At 46.7% G+C, this 19,261-nt stretch overlaps 1 protein-coding gene across 1 annotated transcript in view; it reads right to left on the reverse strand.

Annotated features, from left to right (window-relative positions):
* LOC119971594 (astacin-like metalloendopeptidase) overlaps positions 1 to 19,261 on the reverse strand; it is a 639,042-nt gene that overhangs the window by 297,323 nt on the left and 322,458 nt on the right. The window contains exon 8 of the mRNA XM_038807373.1: positions 2,130 to 2,211. Coding sequence (XP_038663301.1) covers positions 2,130 to 2,211 — 82 coding nt within the window. The remainder of the gene's footprint in view (positions 1 to 2,129; positions 2,212 to 19,261) is intronic.

A 19,261-nucleotide genomic window follows, 5' to 3' on the forward strand; every position in this document is an offset into this window, starting at 1 on the left:
GACAGCTGATTGATCTTCATTCCCTTAGCTGACAGGTTCCAACGTTCTGTTGCCATATTTTAAACAAGTCCAGAACACTTGTATCAATCTCTCCAGCCTATCTGCCTTCACCACTCCCTGCCTCGCCTTGCACTCCCACCCCAGTCGAACTTCGGACTTTTATTGTGGTGGTTGCATGAATGTCATAGCACAGTGTTTTCCAGATAGATGCTGGAGTGTGGCACCAGGAGGGGAGGGAGAACCCTGTGCTCACCAACCCCAGGCGTAGGACTGAACAAAGATGGTGATACAGGAGGGTCCGTGGGTTCAGCAGTACTGGTGTAGGATGTCAGCAATATAGAGGCAAAGAGATCTGTTCCTCTATTCAACCTTACCCTGAGCCCATCACCTGCGAGGTACTCATTGATGTGTTGGGTACACTGGATCTGTGGAGACTGCGTTTACCTTAGCAGTTACATAGACAGGCTACCAACACTTGTAATAGTACAACTCTATTTTATTTAACTAAGAGCTATTAAACATACTTGTACTGTGGGTCGACACTATGTTAGATCGATTGAAGACCTATGCCTAACCTGACCAGCCTATACTGCTAGCACATGGTGGATGTTTGTGCTACTTACTGCGGGCTCTGTCTGACTCAGAGGCGGCATCCCGAATGAGCGGGAAAACTAGTGCCCCCTGGCTTTATAGTGACCGTGCCCTAACTGGTGATTGGCTGCTGTGTTGTTTGTGTTGATTGGTCTTGCAGTGTGTCAGTCAGTGTGTGTCTCTGCACCATCATATACTGATGTGTATATTATGACACTCATGTCCTTCTTGGACCTCTACTCTCCATCTCTGGAATTTTCATCCATCCACACCAGTGAACAATGTGGTATTCCTTTCACTCCCCTTCGTTGTGAACTATTCATGCAGGCTTGTTGGGGCTCATCTTCCCTCCCCTCGATCTTCCCCCTGTCTTTCATTGTTCTTATTTCGAAACCACCTCTTTACCCCTCCTCTTGCCATTGTGAGCTCTCTCCCTATCTTCCACTCTTCTCACAGCCCTCATTCTGCCCCCCTTGCCTCCGTCAGACCTCCACCACTCCCTGCCTCGCCTTGCACTCCCACCCCAGTCGAACTTCGGACTTTTATTGTGGTGGTTGCATGAATGTCATAGCACAGTGCTTTCCAGATAGATGCTGGAGTGTGGCACCAGGAGGGGAGGGAGAACCCTGTGCTCACCAACCCCAGGCGTAGGACTGAACAAAGATGGTGATACAGGAGGGTCCGTGGGTTCAGCAGTACAGTGCTGTCCATGAAGAGCAACTCATTCTGGAAATGGAGGGCAGGAACTAGTCTGCCTCAACAGAGTGTTGAAGAGTGCTTCAGGAGCAGGGTAGTACTATGACAGAAAGATTTGTTGCACTCACCTCAAACTCTCTTGCCAACTGAGGGCCGTCATGTGCACAGTAGTCTTCAGTGATCAGGTTTGACACCAACATGATTTTTCCTGGCTTGACAAAGATTGGAAGGCCTGATGGCACCAATGGGCAACTGTTTTAATAAGCATTTGTGGGATGCAAATGAATGCAAATGGTGTTCATGACACTTGTCAATGGGATGGCCAACACACCATTAATCTGCCATTTGGGAGAATTGTAACATAATGTTAATTATGTTGGCGATTTCTAACTTTTAGTCTTCTGTCAGATTCTCTGCACCCTACCATGAACAGATCAGGAGAATTTTGCACGAAGTCTGACCTGGAAAATTAACTGCATGGGGATATTTGGACTTAATTAGTCTTTGAAAACAACATTAATAGCTAAATACCTGCTCATTGATCAATCCTGTGTGAGAGTTCACTTTTTTAAAACAAATTTAGAGTACCCAATTCTTTTTTCTAATTAAGGGGCAATTTAGCATAGCCCATTGACCTACCCTTTACATCTTTTTGGGTTGTGGGGGTGAGATCCACACAGACAAGGGGAGAATGTGAGAACTCCACATGACAATGACCCGGCGCCGGGATGGATCCTGGGTCCTCAGCGCCGTGAGATAGCAATGCTACCCATTGCAACACTGTGCTGCCCTGTGGGAGAATTCTTAATTAAATTATTTACAAACAGCTGACTCAAACTCACCTGCTATAGTGCATAATTGAGCCATAATCATATATTATGCCCTGATTATTTGTTTCCAGCAGATTAAAATTAAATTTGAAACCTGTAAAAATAAAACAGTCAAAATTAATTCAAAAAGAACTGTTTTGCATTTCTCCATAATGTTCACTGAGAAAACTGTCTTTTAACTTCATCCAACAAAGTGGTCATGGGAGAAAAGAGAAATCCCTTGAAGAGATGGCTACCAATCACCAGGCAAAGTCACAGAGGCTATATAACCAATCCCAATTTGTTAAGAAGCAATTCCAGATTCACCACTCTCTGGGTGAAGAAATGTCTACTTATTTCAGCCCTAAAAGGTTTACCTCTTATCCTCAAAATATGACTGCCACTTCCGGTGGCGGCTATGAGGGAGTAAGTTGCACATTTGGTGGCTCCTGCTCTGGCTGGACTTTTGGAGTTTTTCCCTGACTTTTTTGTGGTTTTGAGTTTTGCCTTTGAAGGCGCAGATAATTTGGCTCTGGATCCACACACTGGTGCATAGAACGGAGAACCCTAAGGGACCGAAAAGGAAGAAATAAAAAGATAAGCAAGGGCTGGATGGAGGTCGCGGCTGAAGACAACATGGTTGATGTTTGGACCCCTGCTGCAACGGCCCAACCATCGACGGAGGAGCTGATGCAGGTCATCCAAGAGGGCTTTGCGAGACAGAAACGGGACAGTCTTGACCCGATAAAGGAGTCGATCGATCAGCTGGAGCGCAGGCTGGATACCCAGGATCGAACGATTCAGAAGCTGGAGAAAGCGCAGGTGGACCAGAGGAGCACCAAACGGTGGTTGAGCTGGAGGTGGAGATGCTGAAGGATCAGCAAAAGAGGCTACTGGAGAAGGTGGAAGATCTGGAGAACAGAGTTCGCCGGCAGAACTTAAGAATTGTCGGTCTCCCTGAAGGGGCTGAGGGGGCTGATGCTGGCGGGTTTGTGGGGAGTATGTTTCAGAAGCTTCAGGGTGAGGGGGTTTTTCCCCACCCGTTGGAGGTGGACAGGGCGTACAGGGCAATGGCTATGAAGCCGCGGCCGGGGGACCCCACATTGGCGATGGTGGGCCAGTTCCACAGATTTTTGGACAAGGAGAGTGTTCTCCAGTGGGTCAAGCGTACGCGGAGCTGCAAATGGGACAATAGCATATTGGGTGTCTATCAGGACCTGAGTGGGGAGGTGGCCAGAAAGAGGGCAGGCTTCATTTAAGTGAAGGCAATCCTGTTTAAGGTGAAATTTGGTCTGCTATACCCGGCGCGTCTTTGGGTTACGCACGAGGACCAGCACCATTATTTTGAGTTGCCCGAAGACGCGATGGAGTTTGCCAAGAAGAAAGGGCTGGTGCTGAACTGAGAATTTTTTGGTTTTAAGTTGCAACTTTTCTGATGATGTTTATACATTTTGATTGTCGTTTTTCTTCTGTTTTGAGTTTGGGTGAAGATGGGAGAAGTAAAAGTTATTTGGTTCTATGGGATTTCGGTGTTTTGGTGTGGGTGGCTGGTGGGGGCTTTTTACTTTTTATTATTTTGATTTGCACTAATGGTGGGGTTCTTTGTTGGTTTTTCATTTTGGGTTGTCTCCCATTGTAATTGGCCGATTGTTTGGGGTCGATTTGATGAGGGAAGTGGTTTTGATTGGCGGGGTAGGGGCGTAGAGAACAATAGGTGGGAGACTCCTTGGCACCGGAGGCAAGGGCTACCAGGCTAGCTGGGTGAGCTAGTCTATGGAAGCACAGTGGGGGTATGTGTATATGTTCAATATATGGCAGGTGTTAGGTTACAAAGTGGTGTTGCTGGGGGGCGGGGGGGGGGGGGGGGGGGGGGGGGGGGAGTTACTCTGCTGATGAGGAAAGGACTTAGGTTTTGGGTCAGAGAGGAGGTCGGGGCTGGGGGTTTCCAGCAGGCGGGCTGATGGAGGCGTGGCGCATGGCCTGGGAGTGGGCCCAGGAAAGGGGATGCCTGATCAGCAGAGGCGGGGGGGCACGGTGCCCCCCAACTAGGCTAATCACCTGGAATGTTAGAGGGTTGAATGGGCGGGTCAAGAGAGCACGTGTGTTTGCGCATCTGAGGGCTCTCAAGGTGGACGTGGTGATATTGCAGGAGACACACCTGAAAGTGGCGGATCAAGTCAGGCTAACGAAGGGTTGGATCAGTCAGGTCTTTCCTTCGGGGCTGGACACCAAGACCAGAGGGGTGGCGATTTTAATCAATAGGCGGGTGCAATTCCAGGTGGGCAGTATAGTCTCGGACGGGGGGGGCCGTTATGTCATAGTGAGCGGCAAGCTGGAGGGGAGGAAGGTAGTCTTGGTTAACGTGTACGCGCCAAACTGGGACGATGTAGAATTCATAAAGAGGGTACTGGGGAAAATACCTGACCTGGACTCGCACAAGTTGGTGATGGGATGGGATTTTAATACGGTTATCGACCCCGGCCTGGACTGGTCGTGTTCGAAAACGGGGAGGGTTCCAGCAATGACAAAGAACTGATAGGGTTCATGGAGCAGATATGGGGGGGGGGGGGGGGGGGGGGGGGGGTTCGACCCATGGAGATTTGGGCAGCCGACAAGAAAGGAGTTTTCTTTTTATTCGCATGTTCACAAGGTTTATTCCCGGATTGGCTTTTTCATTTTGAGCAGGGATTTACTAGTGAGGGTGGTGGACACGGGGTATTCGGCCATCACTATTTTGGATCATGTCCCACACTGGGTGGAACTGCAGATTAGCGAGGAGAGCTTCCAGGGCCCGCAATGGAGACTAGACGTGGGCTTGTTGGCGGACGAGGCGGTGTGCGAGAGGCTGAGGAAGTGCATGCAGAACTACCTGCAGGTCAATGACATGGGGGAAGTCTCAGCAGCGGTGGTCTGGGAGGTGCTAAAAGCAGTGGTGAGATGGGAGCTGATTTCGATCCGGGCTCATAGGGACAGGATGGATAGGGCAGAAGCGGACCGACTGGTTAAGGAGATCCTACAGATAGAACGGAGGTATGCAGCGACCCCGGAGGTGCAGATATTAAGGGAACGTAAGAGGCTGCAGGCTGAGTTTGGGGTGCTGTCGACAGGTAGGGCAGTGGAGCAGCTTAGGAAGGCGAGGGGTGGGTGTACGAACATGGGGAGAAGGCCAGCAGAATGCTGGCACAGCAGCTTAGGAACAGGGAGGCAGCCAGGGAAATAGAGAGGGTGGTTGATAGGGATGGGAATTTGGTCGGGGACTCGACTGGGCTAAACAGGGCATTCAGGGACTTTTACAATAGACTCTGTCGCTCGGAACCCACTACGGGGCCTGAGGGGATGAGACGCTTTTTTGACGGACTGACCTTCCCAAGGGAGCTGGTGGATGGGCTGAGGGCCACGATTAGGGCCGAAGAAATAGTTGAGGGCTTGAAGGCAATGCAGTCGGGTAAAGCCCCGGGGCCGGACGGGTATCCGGTGGAATTCTACAAGAAATTCTCGGGGATATTAGGGCCGTTGCTGGTCATGGTTTTCAATGAGGCAAGGGACAGAGGGGTGCTGCCCCCGACGATGTCACAGACCACTATTTCATTGATATTGAAGCGGGACAAGAACCCGGAGCTATGCGGGTCATACATACCGATCTCACTGCTTAATGGGGACGCCAAGTTGCTGGCCAAGGTTTTGGCCTCTAGGATTGAAGATTATGTGCCGGATGTGATTATGGAGGATCAAACTAGGTTTTTCAATGGCAGGCAGTTGGTGGCCAATATAAGAAGGCTGCTCAATGTGATGATAATGCCCCCGGAGAGTAGGGAGGTTGAGGTAGTTGTGGCCATGGATGCGGAGAAGGTGTTCGACCGGGTGGAGTGGTACTATCTATGGGAGGTGCTGGGGTAATTTGGGCTCTGTCTGGGCTTTATCGACTGGGTTAGGCTGTTGTATCGGGCCCCGGAGGCTAGTGTAAGGACGAATAGGATGACCTCGACCTATTTTAGACTGTACCGGGGGACAAGACAGGGATGCCCCCTCTCCCCCACTGCTGTTTGCGTTAGCTATACAGCCGCTGGCAATTGCTCTGAGAGCTTCAAGGGGCTGGAAGGGGCTGGTTCAGGGGCGGGGGGGGGGGGGGGGGGGGGGAGGGAGGGGGGAGCGAGATGTTTGTAGTCCAGGCAAGGGCTCAGGAGGGTCGGCTGGGGGAATTACCTTTTAGGTTCGTGGGGGACACTGCCACTGAGGGGGATCCAGGATAGGGATACAAGTTGCACACGACTGGGGCCGGTTACACAAGTTGAACTTGTCCCGGTTGGTTGATCAGATGAGGGGCGAGTTTTGGAGATGGGATGCGCTACCGCTGTCGCTGGCTGGGAGGGTGCAGATGGTTAAGATGACGGTCCTTCCGAGATGGGGGGTTTCGAGTATGGCGAAGGGTGGGAATTGAGAGGATAGGGAACATGTTTCTGGAGGGGAGCTTCCCTAGCTTGAGGTGGCTGGAGGAGAAGTTTGGGTTGGCAAGAGGGAACAATTTCAGATATTTACAGGTTCGGGACTTCCTGCGCAGGCAGGTATCATCCTTCCCACTCCTGCCACTGAGGGGGATCCAGGATAGGGTAGTGTCTTGGGGATGCGTGGGAGAGGGTAGCGTTTCGGACATCTACAAAGAACGTACGGTGGCGGAGGAGGTGCAGACCGAGGAGCTGAAGCGTAAGTGGGAGGAGGAGCTTTGTGGTGAGATGGAGGATGGCTTATGTGCAGACGCGTTGAGCAGAGTCAACTTGACCGCTACATGCACAAAGCTCAGCTTGATCCAATTCAAGGTGGTCCACCGGGCCCACATTACAGTGGCCCGGATAAGTAGATTCTTTGGGGTAGAGGACAGGTATGTAAAATGTGCAGGCGGACCAGCGACCATATCCACATGTTCTGGGCGTGTCCAAAACTTAGGGGTATTGGCAGGGGTTTGTGGACATCACGTCCAGAGTATTGAAAACAAGGGTGGCAATGAGTCCAGAGGTGGCAATTTTTGGGGTGTCGGAAGACACGAGAATCCAGGAGGAGAAAGAGTTAGATGTTCTGACCTTCGCTTCCCTGGTAGCCCGGGCACGGATATTATTAGCTTGGAGGGACTCAAAGCCCCCGAAGTCGGAGACCTGGTTAACCGACATGACGAGCTTTCCCGGCCTGGAGAAGATTAAGTTTGCCTTGAGAGGGTCATTGTTAGAGTTCGCCCTGAGGTGGCAACCATTCATCAACTTCTTTGCGGATAATTAATTGTCTGGGGCGGGGGGGGGCGGGGTGCTGCTGCTAGGGTAGCGTAGAATAGGGGGTTAATTAGGCAGGTCTCGGAGAGATGGGAGTCGGTGTTTGCACTATGTTCATTGTTCTTTGTGCATTGTTTTTATACTGTTGCTATTCGTAATGCCAAAAATACCTCATTAAAATTGTTTGTTTAAAAAAAAAATGATTGCCATCGGGAACATTCTTTTTGAATCTGCCCTGTCAAATCCTATTGGAATGAAATAAATCAGGGAGGATTATTAAAGTGCCAAAAGAAACCATGATGGCAGCTGAAGAGGTGCAAAAGTGTACGCATCCTGTTCACAGGTTGGTTGATAAACAGATGTCAGATCTTTTTAAAGAATCTATTTATGAGGATAAGTTTTACTCACGTGTACAAGGTGAAGTAGGTAAGGAGGTTAAATCTTCAGGGATACAGGAGCAAGTCAATCTTTAACAGTGAGGTCTACAGAGATATGCAGGCGGAATTCTCCGCTCCCGGGAAAAATCGGGAGGGCCGTCGTGAACTCGGCCGAGTTTCACGATGGCCTCGGAGGCTGCTCCTCGCCCCCTATTCTCCCCTCCCAGCGGGGCTAGGAGCGGGGGTCCGTAAATCTCGCGCGCGGGGGCGTCGCGCCGAGAATGACGCGGCCGGCACGCCTAATGACGTCAGCCGTGCATGCGCAGGTTGGCCGGCTCCAACCCGCGCATGCGCGGCTGACGTCATGACGCTGACGGCACGAACCCGCGCATGCGCAGTGGCCATCTTTCCCCTCAGCCGCCCCGCAAGACGTGGCGGCTTGATCTTGCGGGGCGGCGGAGGGGAAATAGTGCGTCCAATTTGTACGCCGGCCCGACGATCGGTGGGCACCGATCGCGGGCCTGTCCCCTCCCGAGCACAGTCGTGGTGCTCTTTCCTTTCTAGGCCACCTACAAGCCCCAAACGGGCTTCTCACTCCCGTTTCATGACGGCAGCGACCAGGTGTGGTTGCCGCCGTCGTGAAACGGCCGTGAAAAACGGCGAGTGGCGATTCTTCCGAGCGGGGCGTGGGGGGGGGGGGGAATCGCGGTGGGTGCAAGGGGGGCGTGAATTATGGCGGGGGGGGCCCTCCCGCGATTCTCCCATGAAGCGTGGGGAGCGGAGAATCGCGCCTGTAGTTTAGAAGGAGTATTGTCAGAAAAGGAGGTAATATGTGGAAGTAGAATTCTGTTCTGTAAGGTAAGAGTGTTTGGTGAAAAGTTGTGAAGTGGTGGTAGGAGTAATAGTGAAATTACCTCTTTCAGTGTATCCTGGATAATGAAATAGCTGGATCACAGGTAGTGGAAAGGTTGGTGGAAAGTCAAACAGTGGAGGTGCTGCAAGAAGCATATCCTGGGGTGTTTCTAGATTGTCTAGTAACAAAATCACAAAGCCACAGGTTAAGAGGAATTAATTAAATTATTTACCAGATACGGTCTTCCAAGAGAAATCCAATCAGATCAGGGATCAAATTGCATGTCAAAGTTATTGAGTGAAGTTATGTACAATTAAGGGATAAAGCAATTTAAATTGACCATGTATCATCCAGAATCGTAGTGAGTGTTGGAAAGGTGGCATCAAACATAAAATACCATCTTGAGGGCTATAGTCAGGATTTTCCAGAGGATTGGGATAAAGGAATTCCATTGGTACCATTTGCAATTAGGGACATAACTGATGAATCAACTAAATTTAGTCCATTCAAAATGAATTTTGGTCAAGAGGTAAGTGGTCCACTAATTTATTAAGGAGAAATTGGTGAGTCAGGGTTATGAGGCTGCAGTTTTGGACTATGTGACAGACTTTACGGAGAGATTAAATAGGGCTGGTGAGTTGGCTGGGAAGTATTTAAAGAGTATCATAGCATGTGATGAAAAAAGAGGCAGATAAGAAATCAAAGACTCACAGTTTTGTTCGAGGGGAGAAATTAATAATGTTATTACCTGTGGTAGGTGAATCATTAAGAGCAAGATTGAGTGGACCTTACCAAATTGAAAGGAAATTGAATGAGCTGAATTATCTGACAAGAACGTCAGATAGAAGGAAAACTCAGAGGGTATGTCATGTTATTCTGCTCAAAAGGTATTTTGATAAGGAAGGGAATCAGGAGGATGTATCAGTAGTTATAACTCAGCGGGAAGAGCTAAATCTAGAGGATTCTGATTTGAACATTCCTCAAATTAGATTGAACAATAAGAAATTTGGATACATAACTGAGTTGCCTTGCAGAGGAAATTCAGAGTGATCTGAAAGAGCTATTATAATCACATGGAGTTATATGTGGGCAAAAATTGAGAAGTACAAGGTCGATTAATTATCATGTGGATGTAGAAAGTTATGTTCCTATTAAGCAACATCTATATAGACTGAATCCACTCAATTTGGCATAGGTTCAAAGAAGATTGAAAGCATCCTTCCAAATTATACCATTCAAGTAAGTTGCAGTGATTGGAGTTCACCTACACCTATTGTGCTACTTCCAAAACCTGACAGAACACGATTATAGAATTTACAGTGCAGAAGGAGGCCATTCGGCCCATCGAGTCTGAAATGGCTCTTGGAAAGAGCACCCCACCCAAGGTCAACACCTCCACCCTATCCCCATAACCCAATAACCCCACACAACACTAAGGGCAATTTTGGACACTAAGGGCAATTTATCATGTCCAATCTACCTAACCTGCACATCTTTGGACTGTGGGAGGAAACCGAAGTACCCGGAGGAAACCCACGCATACACGGGGAGGATGTGCAGACTCCGCACAGACAGTGACCCAAGCCGGAATCGAACCTGGGACCCTGGACCTGTGAAGCAATTGCGCTATCCACAATGCTACCGTGCTGCCACGATTATTCTGTATAAATTATCAGAGAGTCAATGCAGTAACAAAGTCAGATTTGTATCCTATTACTCATTTGGAACACTATTGAAAAGGTGCAACAGCAAATTTAATTCCCAAAATTGACCTACTAAAAGGATGCTGGCAAGTACTTTTATTGGAAGGGATAAAGGAAGCTTTAGCTTTTATAATGGCAAATGGTCTGTACCAATTTAAAGTTATGTTGTTTGAGATGAAAAATGTGGCTGCAACATTCCAAAGGCAAATTAATGAGGTCATATCTAGACTGAAGAATTGTGCATTGTACATAGACGACCTGGAGGTGTTTAATCAAGCATGGAAGGAGCCTCTGGAACATTTCAAGAAATTGTTCATCGATTCGATGGCATGGTATGAATTTGACTAAAAGTGAGTTTGCAAAAGTCCAAGTCACATTCTTAGGCCATGGTCAGATGGCCCAAAGAACATCAAAATGAAAGTAATTGGGTAGTTCCCCAAGCCGTCAATGAGAAGAGAAGGTTTGAAATTTCTGGACATGAGTGATTTCTATAGAAAATCTGTGCCAAATTTTAGCTGTATGGTTGCTCCACTGAAAAAGAACAGGAAATGTAATTCAACGTCAGAATGTCAGGTGGCATTTGATAATTTGAAAACTGTCTTGACCACAGCAACAGATTTAGTGACACCAAATTATCACAAACAATTTAAGGCTGCCATTGATATGAGTGTCATGGGCATTGGTGCTGTATTACTATTACTATATGAGGATACCTAATGTATAGAAAGGCCTGTTGGTTATTTTCAAGGAAACTGAATATACATCAAAAGCAATATTCGACAATAGAAAAGAAATTTTGGGTTTGTTATTGGCATTGCAGCATTTCAACATTTCTTATAATTTATCAGAGACAACTATTTATACCAACCATAATCCATTAAGCTTCTCAAAAAGTTTAAAGATCAGAATGAAAGACTATTTAGATGGCTCTTACTTCTACAATAATTTAACCTAAAAATGATACATGTAGCAGCAAGAGAACGGACTTGCAGATGCATGGTCGCAAGGTGGCAAGCACTAGTGCCTCACAGTGTCAGGGACAGGTTTGATTCTGACCTTGGGTTACTGTCTGTATGGTGTTTGTGCATTCTCATGTGTCTGCGTGGGTTTCCTTCAGGTGCTTCGGTTTCTTCCTAGAGTCCAAAGATGTGCAGGTTAGGTGGATTGGCCATGCTAAATTGTCCCTTAATGTCCAAAGGTTAGGTGGGGTTATGGGGATAGGGCAGGTGAGTGGACCGAGGTAGGTTGCTCTTTCAGAGGTATGGTACTGACCCGATAGGCAAATGGCCACTGTAGAGATTCCACGACAAATACACTGTAGGGATTCCACGACTTTGAAATGAGAGAACAATGGAATATCTAATGTGGATAATGCTTTGGAAAATGAAGTCATCTTTTCATGTTTCTCGTTAATATTTTATGGGAGGAGGTGTGATGCATATAAGCAATTGTCATTCTTTTACAGTAATATTATTAAAACCTAGGTTAGAATTCATACAGACAGTATGCCTGCTACAGTTGTGATTAAAAGTGAGATAATCAGTGATTTTATTTACAATGCAAGTGTTTTTATAATAGATATTAATGCCATTTTACATATTTATAGGTAGAGATAATGCAATTTTGTAACAGTTTGAGCCTGTATAAATAAATCGAGGCCCGTCTTGTAACAAGAGACAAGAGAGTGCTTATATGCTTTGAGTGCAGTTTGTGTAGCTAATTGAAGGGGCCAGATCTGTCTGGATAAAGGAGTTGCTTCAAAAACTCTCAGCTGAGAAGGTTTCCAGCTTGATCCGAAAAAACAGGTTTCTTTCTCCAAGGTTTCTGCACCAAGATAAGCGAGTAAAACCAGGTTGTCAACTTTATACATAAGTTGTATTTGAAATATATGGGTTGCTTAATTGGAATGTGGAGGTTTCAGAAAGAAAGTTAAGATGTACCTGTTAACTGTAAAACTATTTATTTGCTGCTAATGTGCTTAATTTTGTGTTCAAATTAAAGTTTGTTTTCATATAAAAGCTGTTTTTTGGTCAGTGTTATCAGTCCTGTGATGCAGTAACATTTCCTTATAGTTTTACCAAATGAAATAGTTGTGTTCCCATCTTGGATCTTAACCAAAATTGGGGTTCTGTTCTGGATCCATAACACATGGAAAAATTGAAAATGGTTTCAGACGCTCAAAGAGCCCAATAGGAGAGTCTATTACTTCCCACAAATGGGCAGATTACAATAGTTAGGGACAAGGGAATTAACCCAGTGGGATGTATGAATGTTGAGGGAAAGGACCATGTTTGTGATGTGCAGATGGGAGATGAGGAAGTGAAGAGCCGTTAGAGGGGGCCAAAGTGACCTGTTTGTCTATAGCTTATGGTAGAGTAAATATAGAGCCAAGAACAGGATGGGTGATAGTTGAACAAGGACAAAATTAAAAGTGGAATCTTTTTGAAGGATCATGAGAAAAACGATGATGATAAGAAATAACTGACATTTAAAGGGATTTTAAGAAGGCAATAAAAAAAGCAAATGCACAGTTTAGTTGATTTTTATACATATAAGAACAAAGGGCGTGATTCTCTGCAAGTGCGGAGAGTCGTAAAGGCTGCCGTGAAACCGGCCGTGTTTCACGGCAGCCTCCGCGCCCCTTCCCGGGACCCGATTTACCCCCTCGATCGGGGCTAGCATCGCGGCCCCGGGAAGAACGGCAGCGCGGGTTTAGCGAACGTTCGCCAAACCCGGCCGCCAAGACTCACGGCGGCTGATGCACACGATGACGTCAGCCACGCATGCGCGGATGACGTCATCGCGCATATGCATCAAACCCGCGCATGTGCGGTCCGTCATGCCCCTCAGCCGCCCCGTGGACTGATCCTGTGGGGCGGCGGAGAGACAAAGTGTGCGCGGGAATCGGACCCGCTGCCCGCGATCGGTGCCCACCGATCGCGGGCCCATGCCACCCTTGGCACGGCTGTGGTGCGGCCGTGCCAATCGGTGGCATGGTTGTGCAGAATGGCACTTTGCGGCTGTTTTCACGAACTGTGATAGCAGGTGTGTTTAAATTCGTGAAAACGGCTGTAAAGGCCTGGGAAATCGGCCCATCGGCCAGGGGAGAATCGCTGCTCGCTGTAAAAAAACGGCAAGCAGCGATTCGTGTCGTGGGGCGGCCGTGGGGGGGGTGGGGGGGGGGGGGGGGGTGCGATCCTAAATTAATATTTCTCATTGGTATATTGGTATTTAAGGGACAGGACCAACAGGCATTTAGAGAGACAAGGACTGATTAGGGACAGTCAGCATGGATTTGTGAGTGGAAAATCATGTCTCACGAATTTGATTGAGTTTTTTGAAGGGGTAACCAAGAAGATAGATGAGGGCAGTGCAGTTGACATTGTCTTCATGGACTTTAGCAAGGTCCTTGACAAGGTGCCGCAGCATAGGTTGTTGCATAAGGTTAAATCTCACATGATCCAGGGTGAGGTAGCTTAATTGGATACAAAATTGGCTTGACGACAAACGACAAAGGGTAGTTGTAGATGATGTTTTTCAAACTGGAGGCCTGTGACCAATGGTGTATCTCAGGGAGCAGTGCTGGATCCACTGTTATTTATATTAATAATTTGTATGATGAGTTAGGAGGCATGGTTAGTAAGTTTGTAGATGACACCACCAAGATTGGTGGCAGAGTGGACAGTGAAGAAGCTTACCTAGAATTGCAACGGGAACTTGATCAATTGAGCCAGTGGGTGGATGAATCACAGATGGAGTTTCATTCAGATAAATGTGAGGTGATGCGTTTTGGCAGATTGAATCGGGGCAGGTCCTACTCAGTTAATGGTTGGGTGTTGGGGAGAGTTATGGAACAAAGAGATCTCGGAGTACAGGTTCATGGCTCTTTGAAAGTGGAGTCACAGGTGGACAGGGTGGTGAAGAAGGCATTCGGCATGCTGGGTTTAATTGGTCAGAACATTGAATACAGGAGTTGGGACATCTTGTTGAGGTTGTACAGGACATTAGAAAGGCCAGATTTGGAATACTGTGTCCAGTTTTGGTCACCCTAGTATCAAAAGTATATTATTAAACTATAAAAAGTGCTGAAAAGGTTTACTAGGATGTTACCAGGACTTGATGGTTTGTTTTATAAGGAGAGGCTGGATAGCCTGGGACTTTTTTCCATGGAGCGTAGGAGGCTTGGGTGTGATCTTATAGAGGTCTATAAAGTAATGAGGGGCATAGATAAGGTAGATAGTCAACATCTTTTCCCAAAGGTAGGGGAGTCTAAAACTAGAGGGCATAGGTTTAAGGTGAGAGGGGACAGATACAAAAGGATCCAGAGGGGCAATTTTTTCAGAGGGTGGTGAGTGTCTGGAACAAACTGCCAATGGTAGTAGTAGTGGAGGGTACAATTTTATCTTTTTAAAAACATTGAGACAGTTATGAGTAAGAACATAAGAACATAAGTAAGATGGGGGTAGAGGGATATGGGCCAAATGAGGGCAATTGGGACTAGCTTAGTGGTAAAAACTGGATGGCATTGACAAGTTGTGCCAAAGGGCCTGTTGCCATGCTGTAAACCTCGATACATTAATGAAACTCTGTCACACTAACAGCACTGTTATTTGAATTTGGGACAATTCTGGGATGTGAAAAATGCAATGTAATTTAGCAAGATACTTTAAAAAATAATGTCATTTAAGAACAAGCAATCAAACATGCTAATGCTGGAATCAAAATGTTTGATTGCTGTTTCATAGATGTGAGAATATTTTATTGGACTTGTCCAGAGCTCATGATTGGGATAGGATAGTAACTAGTGGGATGCATCAAACTGGGTACGATTCAGTAATAGAGGGTAGAAGGTAGAGACAGGAAATCAAGACAGCAGATGGGAATTGGGATATTGGGTGCAATTCAATGGACTATTTCAAACTGGCATTGCTGTATATTCTAGCGAAAGGAAAGTAAAGAAAGTATAGAAGTATAGATAGTTAATTGATAGTTTTTTCTGGGTGCTATTTGTGCCCTTGTCTAAGTTGTTTTTATTTAACAGAACAAAATTTGATACTCCAGCCACCAAGCAAAGCAATTGGACCACACATGGAGAAATAAGCAATAACATTGAGATCTTTTGAGATCACAAGGAATTCAAGAATGTGTAGCGTGACACTTGGCGCACTGCAGTAATGCATTGAAGAATAGTAATCAGGCATGCACACTACTTGACAAAAAACATGGCATGAAAGGTTATTAGGATCTGAGTGAAAAAACACAATTAAATGATCATGGCATTGACACACACTCCATAGAGCAGTGTTCTTCAAAGTCGGGGGCGCGACCCGCGGGCGGGTGTCGGGAAGGTCGCGGAGCCTTTGTCCATGGCGCTCCCGATCGCACAAATCCCCGCACAGCAGCAGACTTTTCATAACGCCGGCTGCAAGCGACCACCAACATGCTAAGAAAAAATTGGCCACATTTGTGCATACGCGCCGATAATCGGGCACGCACGCACAGTGCGGCCTCTATTCTTTTAAACGGTTGCAGCTTTTTGTTTTACAAGTTTTTATTCATTTATTCATTTATTTTATTCATTTAATTTTATTTTTTCATTTATTTTATTCATTTTCTTTTTTTCCAAGTTCTGTGGGTGGTTTTATTTAGTAAAATTTTACAGGAAAAATATTCAGAACTTTGGACAGATGGAGACTCCATACTTTCTGACACCGGAAGGCTTCACCCTCATCCAACAGGTTCCATTGGAGGAGCGTGTACGAGGGCCAAAGAACCCAAAACCATTTCCTCCATTTTTTGTCAGCAGCAAACAAGGTAAGAGAAAATGGTGGGTCGCGCAAGTCGGCCGGCGTGGGTCGCGAAAGTCGGCCGGCGTGGTTCGCGAAGGTCGGCCTGATTGGGTCCGGAAGGTTGGCTGGTTGGTAAAAATGGGTCCCCGGAAAAAAAGTTTGAAGAACACTGCCATAGAGAAACCGATTTTCAAACAATTGGGATAGAATCAAACACATTCATACCTGTTAAAATTAGCAAAATGAAACTGAAAGGGTAAATAATTGGGATTGGAACAATTAAGGGCATGGTAGCGAGTAAACCTGGTGAGGAGTATCCTGGATACAGATGAATAGAGAGCTGGAGAATGTTTTCAGTCCATGTGTAGACGTCAGTTTGATTAACATAACAATAATAATCTTTAGTATTGTCACAAATAGGCTTACATTAACACAGCAATTAAGTTACTGTGAAAATCTCCTGGTCGCCACACTCCATGCCTGTTCGGATACACTGAGGTAGAATTCAGAATGTCCAATTCACCTAACAAGCACGTCTTTCGGGACCTGTGGGAGGAAACCCACGTAGACACAAGCCGGGAATTGAGCCCGATTCCTGCCCAAACCCTGCCTGCCCACTGCGCTCCTGCCCCCATTCATCCTGCTCTGACAAGTAGACATAACCGGTGTGTTGCACAAAAGACTCACACCACAGCTATAGTCCGAATGGATGCCCAAGGCGTTGGCCAAGCTCCACCTGTGAGCCCTACCCGCATGCATACCACTAAGCATGTCATTGACGCACTGCGCCCATTCCCCTTCCCTCTACACAGGAGGGCACAGGACAGTGGCCTTAGAGCAGGGGTGTCAAACTCAAATACACCGTGGGCCAAAATTTAAAAATCAAGACAAGTCGAGGGCCGGACTGGTTCTATGTTTTTTTGCAAAACTTATTGAAATGAACTTATTGAACCTGGAACTAATAAAGCTTAGGTTATTGCCTATAAAAACAACATTAAATATTAAATAAATAAAAAAATTAGTTGCATTTATTTCTTATTGCTTTATCTGGAGCTTTTCCAGAGTGATTTCTAATTAAAACATTTTTCCACATGCCAACACTTTGTGATTCACACTATACCTGAATAAACTCGGCATCAGCCATATCATACGCCATAGGCGCTTCAATTGCTGGGGCCAGCTTTAATAGTAATTAGATATTATTAGGGCAGCACGGTGGCCTAGTAGTTAGCACAACCGCCTCACGGCGCTGAGGTCCCAGGTTCGATCCCGGCTCTGGGTCACTGTCCGTGTGGAGCTTGCACGTTCTCCCCGTGTCTGCGTGGGTTTTGCCCCCACAACCCAAAAATGTGCAGAGTAGGTGGATTGGCCACGCTAAATTGCCCCTTAATTGGAAAAAATAATTGGCTAATCTAAATTTAAAAAAAAGTAATTAGTTATTATCTCGCGGGCCAAAGATAATTCCACCGCGGGCCGGATTTGGCCCGCGGGCCTTGAGTTTGACATATATGCCTTAGAAGGCACTGCTGGCAACTGAAACCCCTGCTGACAGAGAGGACTAGCAGGGTCAGAAGTCTCCAGGTCCCAGGCACTGACAGGACCAGGGGTACGATGTGGTTGGTAAAGTTTCAGGCGGAATGGCAGGGTATGGGGGTGGGTATAAGGAGGGGGGATGGGTGCAGGGGGACATGCTGGGGAAGGGGCTGCAGTGCAAGCCAGGGCCACCGTGCAGGCATGTTTGACCAGGTTGGGGACTGTAGTACCTGCCATGTTAACATGTCTGCCCTTTACCTCCTGCAAGGAATGCAGTTTGATATCGAGCCAGGACTGGTTGGAATCTGCCTAGCTGGCACAGCCCTAACGGTTTCACTGAAGCTGCATGAGCAGGAGCTGCTTGGGAAGGCCTTTCAGAACAGGAGCCTGCCACAGAGGAGCAGGAGCCAGCTGGTGATGATGGAGAGCAGGCTGTCCAATAGGCCAAGGAGGAGGTGGGACGGACTCATGCATTAGGCTGTGTATACCGGCAGGGTCTGTTGTACAAGGACTTGCCAGACTAAGCGTGCCATCGCCGACTGTGTTCCAAGCACTAAGTGCATTCCAATCACTCAAGCATATGCTTTCACTGCATTTGCCTCTCTTTGATGTGGTCAATCATAGAATCTATGGCACGGAGACAGGTCCTTCGACCCAAACTGATCCATGCCAACCAAAAAGCCCAACTCAGCTAACCCTATTTGTGTTTACAAGCATTGGGGTTTCACTGCTTAGGCAAATGAACCGTGAAGGGAGATGAATGAAATAAAATTGCAGATGGTTCTGTGGTATTGTGTGAAGCAAATAATGGCATGATGGGAAAACTAGTCAAGTCTTCTTGGTACAATTGAATTTAACCTAAGACACAGATTCAGAATACACATAGACAGCATGACTCTGAGAGTCTAGATAAGGCTTGGAGCTAGAAGTAGTCTTAATACATAACAAGCTGAACAACTATTTCTTCCTGTTCCTAAACAACTTCTTCCCTTTCTTAAAACAAAGACAAGATAATGATATGAAACTCAAGTCCCCTGGAGGTCAGCAAGGTGCCGCCATTGTAACGATTATTACTTATGTTTTACTTTTGATCAAATTCCTAACCGAGTTGTATTCATGTTATCTTGATCCTATAATGTATAAGAATCGCCTTCTTTTCTGTACTATCGCAGACTTGGGATGGACTCCGCAGTTTGTAATTGACTGCCTTCCGACTTTCCAAGTTTCTGCCATTTACTGCTAGCAGTTCTAATTAGTGAATAAAGTTCAGTTTTGCTTACCTAATGAATGCTGTTTGAATTTCTCTATCACAGTCAAGACGCGGGGAAAATATAAAATACAACAGTTCGTAGCAGCAACAATCACAGACCACTACTCAAAAGTTAAGAATTGCTTGCAGCTAATGGATTTGTGGGAACCAGACGCAGGTCACAATTGTTCTCCTTCAACAAATGGACACATGGATCTGCAAGGTAAGTATTACAGCTGTAATTCTTCTCACTGCACCTGTCTGGACTGCTCTACAGCTTCCAAACAAGGGTCTATTTTCTGGTAGGGTGCGGGGTCTGTGTGGGGGAAGGATTTGTGGCGGCATGCCTCTTTAGGCAGGGATCCCCTATTACAGGGGTCTGTTACAACAGCCTGGGTCGTGC

This window comes from Scyliorhinus canicula, chromosome 9 (genome assembly GCF_902713615.1).
Source record: "Scyliorhinus canicula chromosome 9, sScyCan1.1, whole genome shotgun sequence".
Lineage (NCBI taxonomy): Eukaryota > Metazoa > Chordata > Chondrichthyes > Carcharhiniformes > Scyliorhinidae > Scyliorhinus > Scyliorhinus canicula.